Source organism: Parambassis ranga, chromosome 4 (genome assembly GCF_900634625.1).
Source record: "Parambassis ranga chromosome 4, fParRan2.1, whole genome shotgun sequence".
NCBI classification, from domain to species: Eukaryota; Metazoa; Chordata; class Actinopteri; family Ambassidae; genus Parambassis; species Parambassis ranga.
The window spans coordinates 13,739,675-13,760,596 of NC_041025.1; the positions used below are offsets into that span (position 1 = coordinate 13,739,675).

The 20,922-nt window shown below is 39.5% G+C and overlaps 3 protein-coding genes across 4 annotated transcripts; all 3 read left to right on the plus strand.

The window, feature by feature from the left end:
* Positions 1 to 2,495: 2,495 nt before the first annotated feature.
* Positions 2,496 to 9,593, plus strand: slc5a5 (solute carrier family 5 member 5). Of its 2 annotated transcripts, none has more exons than XR_003670501.1 (16): positions 2,496 to 2,666; positions 3,199 to 3,607; positions 3,722 to 3,787; positions 3,950 to 4,001; positions 4,809 to 4,876; positions 5,122 to 5,276; positions 5,396 to 5,536; positions 5,932 to 6,061; positions 6,514 to 6,602; positions 6,727 to 6,839; positions 6,925 to 6,995; positions 7,250 to 7,336; positions 7,671 to 7,857; positions 7,956 to 8,053; positions 8,143 to 8,228; positions 8,966 to 8,979. XR_003670501.1 is itself a non-coding variant. In XM_028404041.1 (16 exons), the coding sequence occupies exons 2-16, from the start codon at positions 3,245 to 3,247 to the stop codon at positions 9,053 to 9,055; spliced, it is 1,806 nt and encodes a 601-aa protein (XP_028259842.1). In that variant the 5' UTR covers positions 2,496 to 2,666; positions 3,199 to 3,244; the 3' UTR covers positions 9,056 to 9,593. The 2 variants fall into 2 exon arrangements, 1 of the variants encoding a protein (XP_028259842.1); XM_028404041.1 differs by having other exon boundaries at positions 7,671 to 7,867; positions 8,966 to 9,593.
* Positions 9,594 to 11,939: 2,346 nt separating this feature from the next.
* On the plus strand, positions 11,940 to 16,444 carry cluap1 (clusterin associated protein 1). Its single transcript, XM_028404042.1, has 13 exons — positions 11,940 to 12,210; positions 12,815 to 12,873; positions 12,951 to 13,062; positions 13,148 to 13,232; positions 13,321 to 13,500; positions 13,651 to 13,746; positions 13,943 to 14,026; positions 14,119 to 14,252; positions 14,348 to 14,489; positions 14,695 to 14,767; positions 14,863 to 14,973; positions 15,085 to 15,134; positions 15,977 to 16,444. Exons 2-13 carry the CDS (start codon positions 12,852 to 12,854, stop codon positions 16,163 to 16,165), a joined length of 1,278 nt encoding a protein of 425 aa, XP_028259843.1. The 5' UTR covers positions 11,940 to 12,210; positions 12,815 to 12,851; the 3' UTR covers positions 16,166 to 16,444.
* Positions 16,445 to 16,535: 91 nt separating this feature from the next.
* ccdc124 (coiled-coil domain containing 124) lies at positions 16,536 to 18,740 on the plus strand. Its single transcript, XM_028403979.1, has 5 exons — positions 16,536 to 16,641; positions 17,176 to 17,353; positions 17,620 to 17,815; positions 17,989 to 18,094; positions 18,184 to 18,740. The coding sequence occupies exons 2-5, from the start codon at positions 17,195 to 17,197 to the stop codon at positions 18,386 to 18,388; spliced, it is 666 nt and encodes a 221-aa protein (XP_028259780.1). The 5' UTR covers positions 16,536 to 16,641; positions 17,176 to 17,194; the 3' UTR covers positions 18,389 to 18,740.
* Positions 18,741 to 20,922: the final 2,182 nt, after the last annotated feature.

The window sequence follows — 20,922 nt, forward strand, 5'->3', positions numbered from 1 at the left end:
TTTTTGAGGATTGTTTCATTTTAGGTTGCAAGTTCTGGATCCAAGTCTCATCCACGGTTACAAGTGGTAGATTTCCCCTTGACCTGCTGTGCTGAATCCACTCCATCGTCACAATCATTTGAAGAGTTAAACCAAAACTTGTGTGTCATGAGGGCTGTATGACTTCCTCTCTCACTTTAGCTCACAAGCCTCCTCAAAACCCTTCATGTACAGTAATTAGAAGCATCATTAACAGTCTGTGACACAGCAAAGGTCAGAACCTTTGGCCAAGTAGTGCTATCATAAAGGGATATTTTAGTTAGTTAATATACATTTGAATGAGTCATTGCAGTGCGGTTGTAAATGATGTTCGTGTTTTACGTATATTGTTCTGTTGTGAAAGTTGATCTGATGTTACAGGAAAAGTAAGCTGACAGCTGCGGTTTCTCTGTGCAGCTACATGGGCTTCAGCAGTTTCCTGTTGTAGCTGCGGTAAAACCTCCATATGTGAACAGCAAACATTTTGTTTAGGATCATTTCTTTATTCTTATATTTTTTTTAATCTGCTTCATACAAGAGTCTTGTTTTTATTTTTGTGTACATGTATTTTGTAGCCCAGATTGATTGAGCAAATGCATCTAGACTGACACCGATTACTTGACTGGATCCATTTCAAGCATCTAATGTATCCTGCAGGTCAGATGGTACATCGGAAGACTTTTTGTAGAAAATTATGCTACATTTTCAAATCTGTGAGCCCTCAGGATGATTAATTTAACTATTTCTGCTTTAATCAAAAGAGTTTGTTTAGTCAGGCTTTGTCAGCCTTATCTCTCCAGAGGTCACATCCTTCTGATTGTATATACTATATTTTTCTATATATAACATACTATATTGTTCTGAACTTAGATGAACTGATCTGACTTTTCAGTTTTTATATATGAGACAACCTTTGTGTATCTATACATTTAAGTCATGTAATCTTTTACCACCTTAAAGTAAAAAAAATGTATAATCTGATTTAATATTAATTACATTATTTTTACTCTTTCATTTTGTTTTTAAAGTTTAGAAACAATTATTATATAATGGATTATATGATGGAGTGAAATAGTCTGGGACATGACCCCTTATACAAAGGAGGATTGTCTTAGCCTGTTGGCACTGCTGTTTGCAGGCAGATTAAACAAATGCGATTTACTTTATTAGTGAGGCTTTTAGGTGCTGCTAGGTGAATTTCATTACTTTAAACAGAGTCAAGCTACTGTCAATGTTTATGATGAAGAGCTCTTAGGATGGATGCTATGTTTAGTCAGGATCCTGACAAATGTTTATCAGATCACAATCATGGGGGGACTTGTAGACAAGCATTACGGTAATCGTTTGTAAACAGGGACATATGACATCGAAGGCTTTATGTGTCAGGGCTCCTGAGTAGTTCAGTGTTTTATTGTGTTAATATGTCCGTTTCCTGTTTTATTTTGAGGTCTGTTGCTCTCTCTTGTTGTCGCTGTCTTGTCTTCCCCTTCCTCTTATATCCCCTCCCCCTGCTAATTACTGGCTCAGCCCTAATGTGCTCCACCTGTCCCTCCCTCTCATGTATTTAAGGTGTGTGCTTTCTCTCGTTCATTGCCAGATCATTTTGTGAGTTTATCTGAGTGATTCCAGCCTTGTATTTCTGAGCTACTTTCCACTTTTGACCGTGTTTGTTATTTGACCATTCTTTTTGTCTAGCCCCTTTGTGCTGTGTGGGGTGCCTTACTGGTTTTGAACCCTGCTACCGACTCTGCTCCTGATCCAGCCTGACCTTTTTAACTTATGACTTGGACTGATAACACATGTACTGACCCTTTTTGTATTAAACTTTGATTATTTTGCAACTGAATCCTGGTCCTGCTTTTGAGTCCTATCTGCCAAGCTCTCCCTGACATTATGAAAGTGACGTGAAAAAAACTCTAAAGTATCAGTATAATAACATGAATTATAGCTTTGCTAAGCAGAGGCCATGGATTAATTTCAGACAGTCACTGTAGACCTGGGTTTAAGAGCTAATCTAAGATAAAATACTGGTAAATATCAGAGATTGTATCTGTGACATCATGTGCGTCTCCTGTTGTGCTCATCGCCCTGGTAATGTGATGAAATATTTCTAAACCTTACCATGTATTTTTGGTGTCTAAACCTGAAGTGATAAGCATCAGGAGATAAAATTACACAGCATTAAGGAACATGGAGCACAAAAACAAGTGTGAAAGAAATGACAGTGGTTTAATTGGTTACAGTGACTGAGGTAAGAAAACAATAAGGACTACTGACATGCTCATGTTTTCAGGATACAAACTTTGTTTCTCACACTTCCCATTCTGGCACCGTTCATAAGCACACCCATACCCACACACTCCAGCAGGTTCCCACTCGCCTCCACATAAACTGCTTAACCATCAACCTTTTCCTGATGGTTGCGCACTTCTGACTGCGTAACCTGCCTGACCCAACCACAGCTCTGCACACCTGAGCGCTTTACCTGCAGGGGACAGTTAACGATGTGCTCAAGGATGTCCACTTGCATGTGTGCATGCGCACACAGCAGAGAGGGTGTGTGGAGGTGAAGCAGCTGCTGAGGAGCGAAGGAGGCTTTCAGCACATTCTTTTCTTGCTGACCAGAGGCCACAAGCGGAGCTGTTGCAGTGAGTCTTTGAACCAAATTCTAAATTATATTATATGCATTATATTATATAATTAATTATATGCAAATATTCAGACAGATAATGCATATTATATAAATATTTAAACATGTTTTTACATCAGATGTTATTGTAATTTTGTAGATTTAAACAAATTTAAAAACATGGGTTTATAATGCAATCTTATATGTAATCATATATCAATATCAATCGTCTGTCCAGTTACATTTTGTCATGTTTTTATTAATGTATAAATTAGCTTTATGCTGGTACATCAGTGTAGCCGAGTCCTCCTGCCTCCTTCTTGCTGTTCTACTGTTAGACAGTTGGTGGCAGTAAAATGTGATAAAACACAAAGGCAGTGAAGAAAATTGAAAATTAAATATTTAACATGCTTAATTAGAAAAAAGACATATATATTCTAATAAAAAACATAACATCACACAATGCCTTTTAGTTGCAGTAAAATTGTCACATATCACCAGTGTGCCAGTAATAAAAGTATTTACCCCCCCCCCCCCCCCCCCCCCCACAGATCCACCAAACAAACCTACAAGGCACAGGACATTAAAGTAAAAACAATGGAGGATCAGTCTGCCAGTGAACCCATATCCAGCTTCGTCCCAGCTGACTATGTGGTCTTTGCTGCCATGTTGCTGATCTCCATGGGAATCGGACTTTTCCAGGCGTATAAAAAGAGGTCACAGGACGCCACGACTGATGACTTCTTCACTGGGAGTCGGAGCCTGCCAGCTGTGCCTGTTGGGCTGTCGCTCTGTGCCAGTTTTATGTCAGCGGTCCAGGTTCTGGGTGTTCCTGCTGAAGGCTATCGCTACGGCTTTAAATTCCTTTACATGTGCCTTGGACAAAGTTTAAACTCCCTGCTGACAGCCTATCTGTTTGTACCAGTTTTCTTTCGACTAGGCATCACCAGCACCAATCAGGTCATGATAAAAAAGAAACTGCTAAAACATGTTAATGTAGGAGGTCAGATGGGATGAAAGGTTTGTGCAGTGATATTCTGTGATGTAATAACTCTGTCTGTTTGCCTGTCACAGTACCTAAAGATGAGATTTGGCAGAGGGATGCAGCTGTTGGGAAGTGTCCAGTTTCTTCTTGCCACAGTAAGACAGACACACACACTGTCATGCTCGCTAGTATTCTGTGTACTTAAACAGGACATATTGCATACAGATATATCAAGCTAAGGCTTGGATTCAAGTTTTCTCCACTGAAATGTCCTCCACCCATGTGTTTGTCACTGCTGATCTTGTGCTTTTTCTCAGCTGCTTTACACAGGGATTGTCATCTATGCCCCTGCTTTGATACTCAACCAAGGTAGGAGAGCAGAACTGATGACTCCTAGTCTGCATATTTACTGACTTATCTCCATATAAAATTCCAACTAAAGCATGGAATAAGTCAGATTAAACTTGTAACAGTTGTTTATTTTAAAACTAGTTAGATTTTTGTCAGTGTAAGATAAGAAAAACGTATCGCAATCAACAGGATGTGTGGAGCAAATACAAGACTGTTATTGAAATAGTGATATGAAAGTGCGATACAAGGAAACACACTGACAGCTATTTACTTTTGCACCAAGGTAAATGGACACCATGCTAACCTTAATGTCCTGCTTGTCTGTTTTAATTTCTAAAGGTGAAAAATCTCAACGCTGCAGTTTACCGGATCTGCAGCTGATAATTATAATTATTATTTACAATATTGATTGATTATTATTGTATTGACTGACATTTTGGAAAATGTCCAGAAAATATTTCTGTTTTGATACCAAATGTACAAAATGTCCATTCATTGATTAGTTGTTGTAACCTTTAGGGAATACAATGAGGATTTCGGTGTGTTTTTGTGTACTTCTTGGCTTCCAACATGGACCCAGAAAGATGGAAGCCATATGGTGGCGTGGTGCATATATACTACCATCCATGCTGTACAGATCTCAGTGTTCAACCTGTTTTCAATGGGTTAATTAGCGGATACCAGTACTGCTACATTGAAATGCTGAGTTCATTATACTCACTAGTCTTTAAGGAGAATCTGCAGTGATAGCAACGTGTGATAAATGTTGTTCTATCATTGTTAATGTGTGCAAAGGTGTTAAGATAAAAACTTGTGTTTTTGCAGCAACTGGACTCAGTATGTGGGTGTCTCTGTTCTCCACTGGGATTATCTGCACCCTGTACACCACACTGGTATGTGTACATTTTTACCATGTCTTCTATCTCTTCTTCCATCTCTCCTGCGGCTCCTCAACATACGGGAAAGTTCTTTCCTTTCGTGATGAGTGATAACTTCTGAAAACACTGTTAGGTACATGGTGGCAAACAATGACTCACAGTTAATCAAGATGATAAAGAAAGAATACAACTGTCAAAATTGCATCATATATGATGGAAGGCGATCTCTCACTCCCACTCTGTCTATGCTCTCTCTGTAGGGCGGGATGAAAGCTGTGATCTGGACTGATGTATTTCAGATATTTGTCATGTTGTCAGGCTTCGTGGCCATTTACATCCATGGCACAGTTCTGGTTGGTGGGCCTGCACAGGTTCTGGAGATCGCCTTCAATGGATCGCGCATTAATTTTCATGAGTAAAAAAAATGTTTAGGATAAGTAGTCTAAATGTGTCTAAAATTCTAAAGGGATGATTTCTTAGTTGCCATGGAGATTGTTTAGATGTCATGTATTTAAGCTGGTTGTTTTTCTATAGCTTCAGTGTCGACCCACGGCACCGTTACACCTTCTGGAGCCTCACTGTGGGGGGTTCGATGGTTTGGCTGTCCATGTACGGGGTAAACCAGGCTCAAGTCCAACGCTACGTCTCCTGCCGCACAGAAAGAGACGCCCAGTGGTGAGTCAAAACCTGCCTGTTATTTAAATTGCATTGCAGTAATTCTGATTCTGATTCTGAAATAAAGGTCCTGGATGCACATCCCTTGAACATCCCTTTTTCCCCACATCTAAACAGCTTCATGAAACGTCAGCCATTTTCTCCTTGCTGACTTAGAGTTAAAAAAACAAAAAACATTTGTGTTGTGCTATAATTGATCAGGCTAAGTTTTGTCATTTTACTTCATGATTGTGTTTGTCTCCTAGCGACATTTACCAACCAAAATGTTACAATAATAATCAATATTTAAGTAATTTTTAAGTCATTGTTGATTTTAAGTATTAATAATTTATCGAGTTCCACCACGAGTTACTAAAAAACCTTAGTCACAATAACGAGTGTGCTTTGGTTTGCAGGGCTCTGCTTGTGAACCAAGTGGGTCTGTGCGTCATTGTGAGCAGTGCGGCGACCTGTGGCATTGTCATGTTTGCTTATTACATCAGCTGTGATCCACTGAAGTCTGGGAAGATTTCCGCTCCTGATCTGGTACCTATATTACACCACAACAGGACACATTTTTATACTGATCAATGAGTGGCACTCCGCAATGTTTAACAGGGTTTGAAGATGAATTCAATCTGAGGTCACATTTAAGTGATCCATGCTCAAACCATGGTCCTTGCACCTGTTCTCCAGGTACTCTGGCTTGTTCCCACATTACAAAGACATACATGCTAGATCAATTGGGAATCCTAAATTAGGTTTAAGTGTAAGTGGTTGGGTGTCTTTGTGTTGCCATACCATAGACTGTGACCCCGGCTCCTGCATACTGACACTGCTCCACCCCTCCTCATCATTAGAGTGTGGCATTTCTTTGCCATATAGTATGTTTGTGTTCAAATGTTTAGCTGTTTGATTTGATGTGGCCAATGTCAAACTCATACTAGTTTCATCACACTGATTACTTCTACTTTCACCTCTTCACTCGTCTGATGAAGTACATGGCATACTTTGTGTTGGACATATTCAAAAGTCACCCAGGCTTCCCAGGCCTCTTCCTCGCCTGTGCATACAGTGGAACTCTGAGGTATTTAGATCTTCTCCAGATTTTGCCTTGATTATTTAGATGATAAGAGACACTTGGACAGTGACTTTAATGGTCCTAAAATTAACTAAACTGAAAATAAAATGATTACTGGTCTGTTTAACAGCACAGCCTCCACAAGCATCAATGCCATGGCTGCAGTCACAATGGAGGATCTGCTGCATCCCCACCTGCGCCACATGTCACAGAAGAAACTGATCCTCCTGTCCAAAGGACTCTGTAGGTCGATTTTCAAGAACTAATTAATACACAGACTATAACACAGCAAACTGAATTAACACAGTGTTTTTTCTTTTCCTCTAAGCATTCCTGTATGGAATTGGTTGCATTACAGTGGCTGCTCTGTCATCTTTGCTGGACTGGGGAGTCCTTCAGGTATAATGTTTTCTCATAGATATAATTAATCTACAATGCCGCCACCATCACCAGGAAAATGTGAAATAAGCTATACATTCTGTCGGAATAAGCCAAAATGTTTCTGGGATGCCTCCGTGCCCAGGCCCTGGATAAGCAGTAGAAAATGGATGGATGGATGGATGAATCGATGGAATGGGATCATCGGCCAAATGTGACATTTTTTAATGAGTACATGTACTTTATAATAAGGTGCCTCTCCTCTCTTTTGCCAGGGATCCTTCACTGTCATGGGTGTGGTCAGTGGCCCTTTGCTGGGGGTATTTATTTTGGGAATGTTTGTCCCAGCAACAAACAAGCCAGTGAGTAATCGGTAATATTCATAAATTTACAGTTTTTTACTGATTTTTTTACTATGTTGACCCTGACAGAGAGTTCATTGAAGCACTACATGCTTGACAAATAAAAAATTAAAACTAAATTGCATATTCACTGTGATGATAAGCTGCTGGACACATACATTGGCAGCAATGTAAAAAGCAGGTCACTAGATAGGGGGACTGTTTCTATAGTGAAGTTTACTGGTTGTTTTGGATGTGTCAGGTCAAAAGCCAATCAGGTGGCAGCCCTTCAACATTTAATCCACTGTATGTGTTAGAGCACTGAGAGAAAAGTGTTTCATGTTCTGTCTTCCAGGGGGCCTTCTCAGGGATATTTGTGGGCTTCTGTGTCTCTCTGTGGCTGGCTGTAGGTTCGACTCTTTATCCACCCAGTGAGAAGACCATGGGTGTCCTGTCCAGCTTCACAGACCACTGTATTAACACCACCCTGAACAGCAGTCTCAGTCAGGAGCAAGACTCCATCTCCACCCCACTTCACCCTGGTAATGAGGGGTCAGTGATACACACTGTACTGTGTAATTTTTAAACCTCTTCATACTGTGTGGAAACATATTATTTTACCCTGTATTTTCAATACTAGGCACCTACGTAACTTCTACTCCATGTCCTACCTCTACTTTGGTGCCGTGGCAACCAGTTCAGTAGTCCTGGTCGGGCTGATTGTGAGCTATGTGACAGGTACAAAGATAAAAAAAATCTATCTCAGAAAATGTAAGAATGTAAGAAAATCATTTTAATCTGAACATTTCTGTTGTTTCTCAACACAGGACCAACAAAGAGGAGTCACATTAAGGAAGGTTTGCTGTGGTGGGACCTTAATAAAAAGAAAGTTGAGATGCCATCCGAATACAGAGTAAGTAAAGATTTGTTATTTTATTTTTTGTCAGTCTGTGGCCTGAGATAGAAGACATTTAGATCTTAAATCTCCAGAAAATAACAGAGATATTATTGTCATCACTGTAAAAATAGTGAAAAATGGGCTTCTTCTTGACTCTGATATAGTCTGGTCTGACAAGGTGTAAAGTGCAGGTGTACAAGACAGGTGTTGGACCAGTTCAAACCCACATTCCTGGATGGCAGGCATCAGCACTGTGGTCCATTTTCAATTATCCAAAATGAAAAGTGTTGAAATTGTGTGTTCAGGTACCAAAAGCTCTATCTAATGCTACCACTATCAAGACTTACAGCGTCACTCACCCCTAGTAATAAAGAAATGGAGCAGACGAAGCAATGATGGTGAGACTAGAATCTTCCACATTGCCATAAAGTATAATTTCTAACTTCATGTTATTTTAGGCAGTAAGAGAAGCAATTGTCTTTCTGTTAAAATGGGAATAGATCAGTGTGCGACTCAGGCAGCCTGTAGCAAATGGGAGAAATTTGTCCCACAAAATATAGTAGTGAAACAGTCTGATGATGCCTTGAAGCCACTGAAAACACTTGGTTCTAGTTTCACAGTGGAGCCTGTAGTTTCTGTGTGTTTTAAGGCTGAAACAATTGTCTCACTGTGCTGTGTGTAATGCATGCTGGGATACATTTCTGTCCACCTGTCATTGCTCCGTGTTTCATTTGGTCTCTCTTTTTTTGTAGGGAGACAACAAGGCAGCAGATAAGCCACAGGTTGTCCCTTTGATGAACATACAAAAAAACAGAAAGTTAAAATCACTACCCGGAGTTTAAGTGTTCCAACGACTCCACAGTACAGCAATAGCTACATCTCAGCCTTTGTGGGTCAAGGTTTAGTTGTTGTTTCTTTTCATGTTTGCCCCAGTCGTGACTTTACATTGTGGCCTTTATTACTGTGCCAAAGGCTGTATAGACTTTAATCAAATACTCTGTGAAAGGCTGAAAGGCTCTTTCATTGGGACATTACTTCTGTTCTGTTCCATATCTGACAATGCACACCTGCACCTCAGCTGGTGCTAACAGTCTGGTGTGTGTGTGTTTGTGTGTGTTCTTGTTCCTCATTCTCCACTGTGTGCCTTTACATTTATAGTTTACTGAAATGTAAAACTTCCTCTTAAACGATGGTTTGTATGTTTTATTTAAAATAAATTTGACTCTAAAGTTACAATAAAACTTGACCAATAAGAAAAATATGACATTGACCACATCCCTCTTTGTTTGTTTCTTTAAATTTATGACGTAAACACAGTACTGTCTGGGTTTTTTAAATGTCGCATGTTGAGTGGAATGAACAGCAGTTTATAGTCACAAAAAGTTACCACATGTTACCACTATAGCATGTATTTTAATATAAAAAGATGAATTAAACTGAAAATATATAGACACATATAATATATAAAAGTATAACATCCACATTTTTTCTATTATATATTGCCTTTTTTGAAATAAAGGTAACAACTGAAATATTTATTCATATAAACAGAGTGTAATTCTTGATTTATTTCAGTTTACAATGCAGTTTATCTGTTTTTTACCATTAACTATCCTATCTGAAGGGTCAATAATGAGGCTATAACTTATCAGGAGGCTTAACTACTCTACTGGTACTGTTATCAAGATACATGACAAACTTCCTCTCTGTATCTTACTTTGTTTTTCTAGCAGCCCACCCAGTAACTGCACAGCTCTTGGTAGGTGGTAGCTTTTGTTTGTAATGTATTGGTCACACATTGTTTCCTGGGTTTCATACACATTATTCTTAATTACAATCAATGTTTAATGTGTTTAATAATTTCTCATTTTAAGGCTGTGCAAATAAAAATGATTGTATCACACCACAAGTGCTGTAGTAAAGTATATTTTGGTGTACACTGACACCTGGTGATGAATGCATGTCACTTCAAAATTAAAGATGAACACACGGCTGAAATCCATCATGGCCGCCAAAGACTTCTAACCAATAAGTACAAACAGCGTTTCATATCACATGATGGTCATTTATTGCGTTTTTTCCCCCATAATCATTCATCCAGCAAAACAAACATAACATTTCCAGACACTCCGTCTTCCAGGATACATTGGTGGGACTACCAGCAGGCCTGCGTTGAATGTTGCGGTGCTTCCGTGCACGTTGGTCCTGAACGCCTCATCCACCTCCATGTTGCCGCCCGGTGCTTCACCATTCGTCTGCGGCCCTGTTTGAGTCCTCGTCGGCCACAGCACAGTCCAGGCGCTGAACACCGGGAAGCGCCAGGTCCCTTTCGTTAAGCTTTTCCAGAAACGAGGAAAGCAGACGTTTGTTTAAATGGTCCGTCAAAGTCCTTTCCTCCTCAACCCGCTCCTTGGTCACATTATTCCCCGGCTCCACTTCGTCCGCCTCGGTGTCCGCGTCGAGCTGCGGTGGGGCCGGCCGGTGGTTCAAGGACAAGCCGTTCGACTGCTCACCTTCCCCGGTCTGCTGCTCCGTCCAGCTCCCGGCGTCCGCCCCAGATTCGGTCTCCATCTGTGATATTAAAGTGGTCTGCAAGGCGGCATTCTCTAGCTCCTTAAGGCGCTTACTGTGGAGGCCGCAGGCTGGAGGTTCATTGCCAGCCGGGATGTTGTTGTTGTGAGGGGGCTCACCAGTTTGCTCCATCATGCTCTGCGTCAGGAGTGCAGCCGCGGATAGAAAAGAGCAGAGGCGCGGACTGAGAGGTGTCGCCTCCCTGTGGACATCCACAACACTGCAGCCTTACATTACGCAGTCCTACATGATAAAAGTTAACAGGGATAGATTTATAGGTTTATAGGTGAAATTAAGTTGTAGTAGCAGCTTATCAAAGAACAATAAAAACAATATATACAATATAAACGTGTATATATATATATATATATATATATATATATATATATATATATATATATATATACACACACCTAGTAGCAGACAAATGAACATAAATACACATTTAATGCAGCTGAGAAGTTTGAAGTGCACCTGAGATGATGCTTTAGTCCAGGTTTGTGAGCACAGCTCTGACAGTCACAGATAACTTATAGAGTCTGATGGCAAATGACAGGAATTACTTCCTGTACCATTCCTTAAAACAGCAAAGTTGCAGGAGTCTGTTGCTGAAGCTGCTTCTCAGTTTGTCCACAGTGTTGTGGAGAGGGTGGGAGGGATTGTCCATGATTGTCAGCAGTTTATATTTATCCAGCATCCTGTCCCTCGCCACCTCCTCCAGGTTGGCAAGCTTAAAACCAACAACAGATCCTGCCTTTATAATGAGTTTGTCCAATCTGTTGGCATCCTTTGCTTTAATCCCTTCTCCCCAGCACACCACAGAAAAGACAAGCTCCCCTTGTCAGACTGGTAGAATATGTGGATCTTGGAAAAGATCACAGTATCATGTTATTATTAAAAAAGTTTAAACAGAAGCATGCATTAATTATTTAAGGTCTTGTGTTTTATGTGCAAAAATCTTAATTTTTAAAGCATCTGGTTAGTAACTAAAGCAAACAATTACCTCATATTTGTACTACTAGGCCTTACATTACACACCATGACCATTCATGTAGCCAGTACTGAGGCTACCTTGCAGAATAGATTTAGGCATTGTTAGTGTTTTTTGACTTTGTTGAGCTTCCGTAGAACAAGAACTGGTTTCCATAGAGACCATCAATGGTAATACGCAACAGAAAGAAATAGGTTCCAGAGGGACATAAGGAAAGCAGGCATTAATGAATTACAGATACCATCCATTCTAAAAGGGAAACCTTGGAAATATTTGCTAAGTTATCTAAGGGAAACAGGCTTAGTATTTAGTTTAGCTCTCTCCACTCACGCCCACACTCCAGTATAGAATAGGTGGCGGTAATGCACCTAAGAGTAGGATGCTACCCGCCAATGAACTAAAAGAAGAAGAAGAATAAGACAACGCTAACAACAGGTATCAAATCCATGTTCGTAAACAGTTGTATGTTAATGCTAACCAACTAACCAGGCAGTTTATTAAACTATTATGACTCTTTACATGCTATTGTACCACTGGCGTTAGCTTATTGTTATCCTACAGCTAGCGTCAAGCTAATTAGGCTAAGAAATCACAAGCAGCAACACTTGATTGCTGGCTAAACATAATCCTGCGGTATCCAGCAGTGAGTCCAGATCAATATGAAACTGATTAATTGTTAAACTATTCTCTGTACTGTGACGTTACGTCTAAAGAAGGCAATTTCATTAGGTGAGGCATCGACGCAGAACAACGCGTTGGTGCAATTAACAGCAATCTGCGTGATGGTGCTAATCTGCTAAACGTGTCTATAATTAAATGTTACACCCCATGCTATCTGGAACCTAAAGAGAAACGTGGCACTGTGAACATAACATACCGTAACAATACACAGCTGCCATCAAAAGTGCGATGCGAACAGTCACATGGTTCTCAAGCTTCTCCCATCATAATTGATCAATCTAGATCAGAGCTAATAGCTTGTTTGCTTTGAATGCATCACCCCCCTCTCTCCCTCTCTCTCTCTCGTTTGTTGTCAAAGGAGGAAACAGTACAGGTTCCCTGTAAAGTGCTTCAAAATGTCGTTCAGAGACCTACAGAGTAAGTGAGATTGACTTTCTGCTCTTTATTAAAACTTAAGTAAAAAACCGTAACTGGACTTGTGTCTTATTGAAAAGATTTCACAGAAATGATGAGGGCATTGGGCTACCCTCGCTTGATTTCTATGGAGAACTTCAGAACACCCAACTTCACTCTTGTGGCCGAAATCCTAATATGGCTTGTAAAGAGGTGTGTATGAGTTTTAAACTTCTTCATAAGAAATTCTATAACTATCTAAATGTCCGGTTTGTTTGGTTTGTCTTTCTACTTTAAGATATGAGCCTCATATGGATATCCCCACTGATGTAGACACAGAGTCAGACAGAATATTCTTCATCAAGGCTGTGGCTCAGTTCATGGTGACTTTCTGCTTTGTCTTGTGTTTTTTTATTAGAAACTGAAGGTCTGCTATTGATCATGCTTAACCATCGTCTCATCTGGTTTTAGGCAACAAAGGCTCACATCAAGTTAAACACTAAGCGTCTTTACCAGGCTGATGGCTATGCAGTGAAAGAGCTGCTGAAGATCACCACAGTACTGTACAGTGCAATGAAAACCAAGCAGATGGCTCTGGGAGACAGAGCTGAGGAGGACACCAACAAGTTTAAGTTTGACCTTGGCTCACGGGTAAGGTGCACTTTTTAATTTCACATCAACAATACCATCAGTGACTTCTACAATTGATTTCGTCTTCTTTTTTCTTCTCCTTATATTTTATACAGATAGAATAGAACACATCATGTTTATTGATCGGGTGTCCATATGTCTTGACTTTAGATTTCAGATCTGAAAACAGCTCGACAGCTTGCATCAGAGGTCACATCTAAAGGAGCATCTCTGTATGATTTACTGGGAAAAGAAGTGGACCTAAGGGTGAGACAAAACACAAATGACTCATGGCACAGGTAGACATGATTATTTCACCCAGTTTTTATTTATTTATGTTAAAGAGAAGTCTCTTTTCCTCAGGGTTTTCTATTATTTAATAAACCTCTGTCTACATTAGCATCAGATAGATAACAGCTTACAACACTTGCCTTGTCTTTGTTTGTTTTCATGACACTCACAGGAAATGAGAACCGCAGCCATTGCAAGACCTCTAGAGATCAATGAGACTGAAAAGGCCTTGAGAGCTGCCATCAAGGAGGTTTTGGTCTGTATTTATCCTGACAGGTTTCCATTTCATTTTCAATGTGTTTGTTTGGTCAATATATTGAGTCTGCTTTTACATCTTTTGTATCAAAGGAAAGCGTGGAAAAGACCAAAGATATGTTGAACAATGTGGTTTCTGATAAGAACAGTCTGGATGCCAAGATAGAAAAGAAGAAGCAGGAGCTGGAGAGGACTCGGAAGAGGATGCAGACACTTCAGAGTGTTAGGTACGATTATTCTTTGAGCTTATAGCTGTTTTAAGTTCTCAGTTCCCGCAGTTATTTAGGTGCAGGTAAGTGAATTTTTGTTCTTCATCTCTTAGGCCAGCATTCATGGATGAATATGAGAAGATAGAAGAAGAGCTGCAGAAGCAATATGGTATCTATGTGGAGATGTTCAGGAACCTCACCTTCCTGGAGTCACAACTGGATGAATACCATCGACTGGAACAAGAGAGGTTTGAGGTGTGTGGGGTATATAGAACACTTTTGACTCAGACTGCTAAACTCTATTAATCTGCACATGTTGTTTTTAAAGTGGTAAAAGATGGAGACTAGTTGGTGCCGTTCTGCTAAACTTCAATAGAAATATGAGGGAATGGAGAGATGATAAAATAATGATGAATGAATGCTTGGAAATTGTATGAAACATGTTATGTCTTCTCTGCAGGAAGCTGAAAACAATATGAGGTTGACGCAACAGAAAATAAGAGAGGAAGAGAGGGATCAGATGAAGAGTTCTTGTGAGACACACACAAACTAAAAGCAAAAAAATCACATGATCACAAACAATTTGTATAGTCTTAATCATTTGTTTTATAAAACATGTTTTCTGCAGTGAAAGATGAGGACTCTGACATGGATGTCCCAGAAGATGAAGGCTCAGACAGCGACATAGAAGAATCCCGGCCTTCTAAGCCACGACCCACACGAAACGGCATCATGACAGGTATGCACACAACCGGTAACCACTTCTTTGTTGAATTTTTATCTTAAATGTGGCTTTCTGAAATAAATTCACATCACAATGGCTTTGTTCTGTTTTTGTTTTTTTATTCAGGGAGAGGAGCACGTTTCATTGGGAACATGCAGGGCGGTGACAGTGACGAGGTTAGTAATGTCAGCCATCAATACATAAGTCTCACTTCCTTCACTTCTTCTCATCATTACTTTGAACACAAAACTTGATGATTGAAAGTCTGCTCTGATTTTGCTCCCTGTGGCTGTTGACTCCTATATTTGACCTTAAATTGCCATGTTTACACAGCAATCATGTACACCATCAGTTTATCACACCATCTAGCTTGATTGGTGTGTGTAAATGTAACTTTTTTTCTGTCGTAAGGCCTTTTTAGCAGTTTCCAGAAGGTCAGTCCCTCATGCTAAAAAGCAGCGGAAAGGAAAGGTTTGTGCAGGACCAGGATCTAGTTTTACTCCCTCTTTCTCTATGTGTATTTAGGAGAAAAATCCTTGTCAAAATTGTCTGAGCGACAAGGAAAAGTTCCACACGTTCCAAAGTTTCACCACCACGTTGCTTAGTGTAAATACTAGTACGGTTAGCAAGGTGGAGTAGAAGCAGAAGTAAGTATGTAAATACAGTATGTGCAAAGCCTGTAGAACAATAGCTGTACATGTGACATTGACATTGTTTGGTATTGACTATCATATCATATGTTATAGAGGGAAATTAAGTAGTCTGTAACACTGGTGAAGCTGGAATCATGTGCGGATTTTTCCTTTAAATTCTGTAAAGATACAGTATAGTACACAACTAGACACTAAATTAGTTCTGTACTCTGTGCTGGTATTATAGAATAATAGACCCTTTAGATGTGTTTAGAAAAGAAATCCTGTCTTCCACAATGTGTCTGTCTGTAGTTGCACAAAAAAGTAACGGTACACATGTTAAAAAAAAAATACCTTATTAAATTTGTGTGCGTTGGCTCTTTTAGACTGAAGACAGTGAGATTGATGTGGATGAAGATGATGAGGAAGATGATGAAGGTGAAGAGGAGGAAGAGGAGGAGGAGAGCAAGGATCTGGAGGATGACAGTTTAGAGGGCTCATTGTCTCGGGGTAACCGTCCATCCAGGGGAGGGGTGAGGCCCCCTCTGCTGGAGGAAAGTGACAATGACTTCTGATTATAGAAAAAATGCATACAGATAAGCTCCTGCAGGTTTTATATTCAATCTCAAATTACACTATTTACACAACAGCAAGTACCCTTTTATCAAAGGGTACCCTCTATATATATATATACGTAATAATACTTCTGTAAAGTCTATATTAATATAAAATATTAAGAATAACAATATTACAATCGTCTGTGTCTGTACAAGGATGACAACATTTTTCTTACAGTTATGTTGTATGGCTACACACTGTACATTTACAATAAATAAAGTGGTATATTTGAACAATCCGTGTGTCTAATATATAAAAGAACTGACTGCCAAATTTATTAAATAGGTTTAAAAAAAACTCGTGAGGAAAATCAACTGTCGATCGTGATGTCATCAATGTGCGCGCAGGTTTCTGGGAGGAGGAGGTGGCAGATGCCAATTCGAAACAACAATAAAAAGTCGTCTGTGCACGACCTGGTTTTCCTCTCGTACTGGTATGTGTTTTTATTTTATACAAATATAAAATGTGATGATTATCATCATAGCTAAATGTATGTAAAGTAACGGTATGTAACGCTTAGTACAGTGGCTAGCTGGTTTTTTCAGTCTTTCCGTAGCTAGCAAATGCTAACTAGCTACACTCAGGCATACACACAGGCATACTGCAGTTTCATTATTTTATTTATGTTATAGCCTTTTGACAAGTGTGTTCACTGACCCCACGTCTTGCTCGTCAATATAGCATTGTCTTTTTAAATTTGCACATTATATGTAGATATTTATATAGCAATTTACTATTTAGCGTAAGATCTAGCTATGTTTTTTTTAAAAAAGAACTGCTGCACAGTACGATTATGTAAACATATCATCGAGTGATAAATATTAAATATACATGTCCACATTACCACATTGACAGAATTTTAGGCAGAGTCCTAAATGAAATGAACTTACATCATTATGTTGTGTGTATGTTACGTTAAAATGTGTTGACTGTCACACTCTTGATTGGTCTCCTGAATTCTTTTCAGCTAAAAGGCAGCTGTTGGGATGCCAAAGAAGTTCCAAGGTGAGAACTCCAAGGCGGTCACAGCCAAAGCCCGCAAGGCTGAAGCCAAGGCGGTTGCAGACGCCCGCAAGAAGAAGGAAGAAGAAGATGCTCTGTGGCAGGAGACTGATAAACATGTACTCAAAAAAGAGCAGAGGAAGGTGAGTGGTCTCTCAAACCAATGTCTAGTTCAATGTGTTGAACTGCACTAACTTATGTTTGGACAGTCATTAATGTTACATTGTTATTGTTGACAAAAACATACACAATAGAAATAATGGCAAAACTAAGCTAAGCTGTTACAGTATTTGCTGTACCTGTACCAAAATGCTGCTTTTATACATGTAGTCGACAAAAACGTAAAAAGTTTGTATTTTGAGCACATGAGATCAGGAACTCATCTATGAACAATTTTCTGCCATTATAGGATGACAAAGAGAAGAGGAGGTTGGAAGCCCTTGAGAGGAAGAAGGAAAATCAGCGACTACTGGATGAGGAAAATGCCAGAATAAAAGGCAAAGCCCAGCTGGAGGCTAGTGGAAAAGTGACTCGTGCCCAGATCAAGGAGACGCTTCAGAATGAGCAACAACAGCAGCAGCAGCAGCAGCAGCTCAAGCCTAAAGGTAAAGTTAAAGTTGAAAATGTTACCAATTATCTGTTGGTTATAGTAAGGATAAAACTACTTTGGTAAAGAATCAAATCAAAACAACTTTATTAGTCCCCAAAGGTGCAATTCGGTTCAAGCAGATCAGGTGAAACTCAACTGCCAGAGGTTATATTACATTTGTTATCATAGAAATGAGCCACTTGGAGACGCCACTGGAGGAGAATGTGAACAGAATTATCCCTGAAGAAGGAACCGTGGAAGCCAGAACTATAGAAGATGCCATCGCTGTGCTCAGGTACCAACTGTGTGTGGTGTCCTGTTGGTCTAGTGTTTACAGTGTATATAACAATTAATTATTACTAATAATGTGTCCCTGTCTCTTAGCACGGGGCCTGAGGACATGGATCGCCACCCAGAGCGGCGGATGAGAGCAGCATTTCTTGCCTATGAGGAGGCAAACATGGCTCGTCTAAAACAGGAGAACCCTAACATGAGGTTGTCACAGCTGAAGCAACAGTTGAAAAAGGAGTGGTCTAAGGCGCCAGAGAACCCCCTGAATCAACGCTTTGTCAACTACAACTCAAAGTGAATGCACTCTTTACCCACATGACTCCACTTGAGATCTGTCTGCCTATGCACACTGGAGGCCTCCATTGAAAAATAAAATTGCATAATTTCATTGAATAATGTTGCTGAAGAGAGCTTCACCACTTTCCCCCCCAGAAACAATCTCTCCAGTGCATGGAGACTCCACTTCATTGTCTGTAGCAGGGAGAAATCATGTATCAGGCTATAACAACGAATCATCATGTCGGTGCACGCGGTATCTGATGAAGCTGATTAATTAAGTTACCGTACACCTTATTTAATAGCACTTAAAGGGAGGTGGGAAGCTAAATGTTTTGAGAGTAACTTATTAAAGTTCACCACTCAAGCATCAACATATCTTGTTGGAGTTATTAGGAGGCACACATTTATTGAAGTCAAGAACTTTTTTTTGCAGTTAGGTGCTTTTGTGCGATGCTTATTCAGAAAAGCAGCTGGAGTGGACTTTTAAGGAGAAAGCTGAATGTTGTTTGTGTTCCACAGCAGCAAAATCATGCTAAATTTAAAATATCTCTGGCTGGCAAGGAGACATTGGTTATGTTTGGTAAGTGAATCAGTAATGTTGCTGGAGGCATAACAGTGTCCTAGACATGTGACAACTGAAATATTAATACTGCTTTTTATCTTTAAAAAAAATGGCCGACTACATAGTTAACTGCTTGCTTTTTTTAACATTACTTGGACAGACGACAGTGAATCTAAGTTGCATAAGATTGATGTTTTCTCTGGCTGGAAAAACTAGGTGGTAAAAAAGAATCAGTCTGATTTACAGGTTGATGCTCTAAAATATCTTTAAGATATTCAAACAACATGAATTAGGATAATAAGACCTTAAACAGTAGCTGAATTTAGCCTCTTTTATCTACCCCTGCACTGGCTTTTAGCCAGACATTTAAGATTCTGTTTATTCTCACATAACAGAATGTCCACTACGACTTCTGAAAACGGAGCACATGAGTTATAAAAATAATAATAAAACTTTTATTTAACCTAGTAGGTGAATTGAGATGCAGTTATGATTTTTATTCAGGCTTTAAACAGTTAAACAGTTGTGTAGTTGCTTCAAATGAGTTTGGTAATCATTCATACAGCTGGTGACAGTGTTTACTGCCACTGCTGATCACAAAGGTTTTCTGCAGCACAGCAACATTCATATATTGAGCTGCTGAGGCAGCAAACTGCTGCCTTTGTCTGATGCGAGAGCGCGTAGAGACAGCACAGATAAAACAAGGCAGAAAATTATAAATAAGTAAAACAAATGAACAATTTAAGTACAGTAAAAGCAGGTTTTCCACAAAATGCCAGGAAGATATTTAGAGCAAGTGTTTGATAAAAAGGGAAATGCAAAGGAAAAACAATGAAATATAATTTATTGTAAAGCAGTCTGTTCTTAACATTTTCAAGAGCCTTGAGTTCTGTTAACATGTTTGTACAACTGTATAGACAAACTAAACCATTTAAAAGGTCTAATTGGAGACACATCCTTTTTCTAAGTGTTGCAGCTGTATCTGGAGGTGATGCATCTTCATAACTGTTTTAATTAATTAAGAGTGGCATGCTTAAATGTGTCATTTAAAACTGCTCCTGCAGTGTCATTTGTTAGATTTTCTAGGACTGATGAGTCCTTGCACTCATTGGCATGATTAATTTAAAACAAGGTTTAAAAATGGGCACCTTTGTCCTACAGGCTCTTGTGGCGGAGAAGATAAGAGACGGTGCGAAGGCCTTTGAACCATACAGCTTCAATGACAAGTTCAACTACCCTTTTATTTCCCTCTTTGCATTTAGAGCTACCAGTTTCTTTTCTTTTCCCCATAGCAACCTACCAGTCCACTCCCAATTTGCAGGGATGTCTTTGAGCTTCTGTGTGTGATGTTGCATCTTAACACACCGGTCTGATGTTCCAGATTTTTGTTATCTCTGCATCCCGACCTGTTGCTACACCCTCCCACTCCCTGTCCATTTGCATGGCAACCCTTTACCAGGCCAGCTGCTGCTGCCCTTTTCTTTCTTCATGTTGAATTCTAATCATTACTTTCAAAGGAAAGCGTCTCTAAAGCTCCTTTATTAAGTGTTCATACTGGGAGGAGGCAAGCCGCCGTCCAACACCCACTCAGACTGCTTCTCTGTTTTTAAACACCAATTTTGCACATCAGGAGCACTTTTTGTTTGGAACCTGCTGCTCAAAGTTTGGACAAAGTAACACCTTGGAAGAAGGTAAGGGTCACATATTGTTTTTAATTTATTGATTATGAGTAAGGTACACACTTTCTCTTATAATTAGATTTTATTATATTAGATTTATGTCAAAGTCATAATGCATGTAAAGACAAGCTGTAAAAAAACGGGGGAATCTTTAAACAATCAAAATAATGATCCAAGACATTAAGTGTTAAATCAATGTTTTATCATTTATCCCTTTTTTAAACTTCATACACAAAATTATGTTGAATAAATTAGTAGGCCCAACATTTAGACTGCTGATTTTTAATTTTGTCAGTTTAAATCTTTATACTA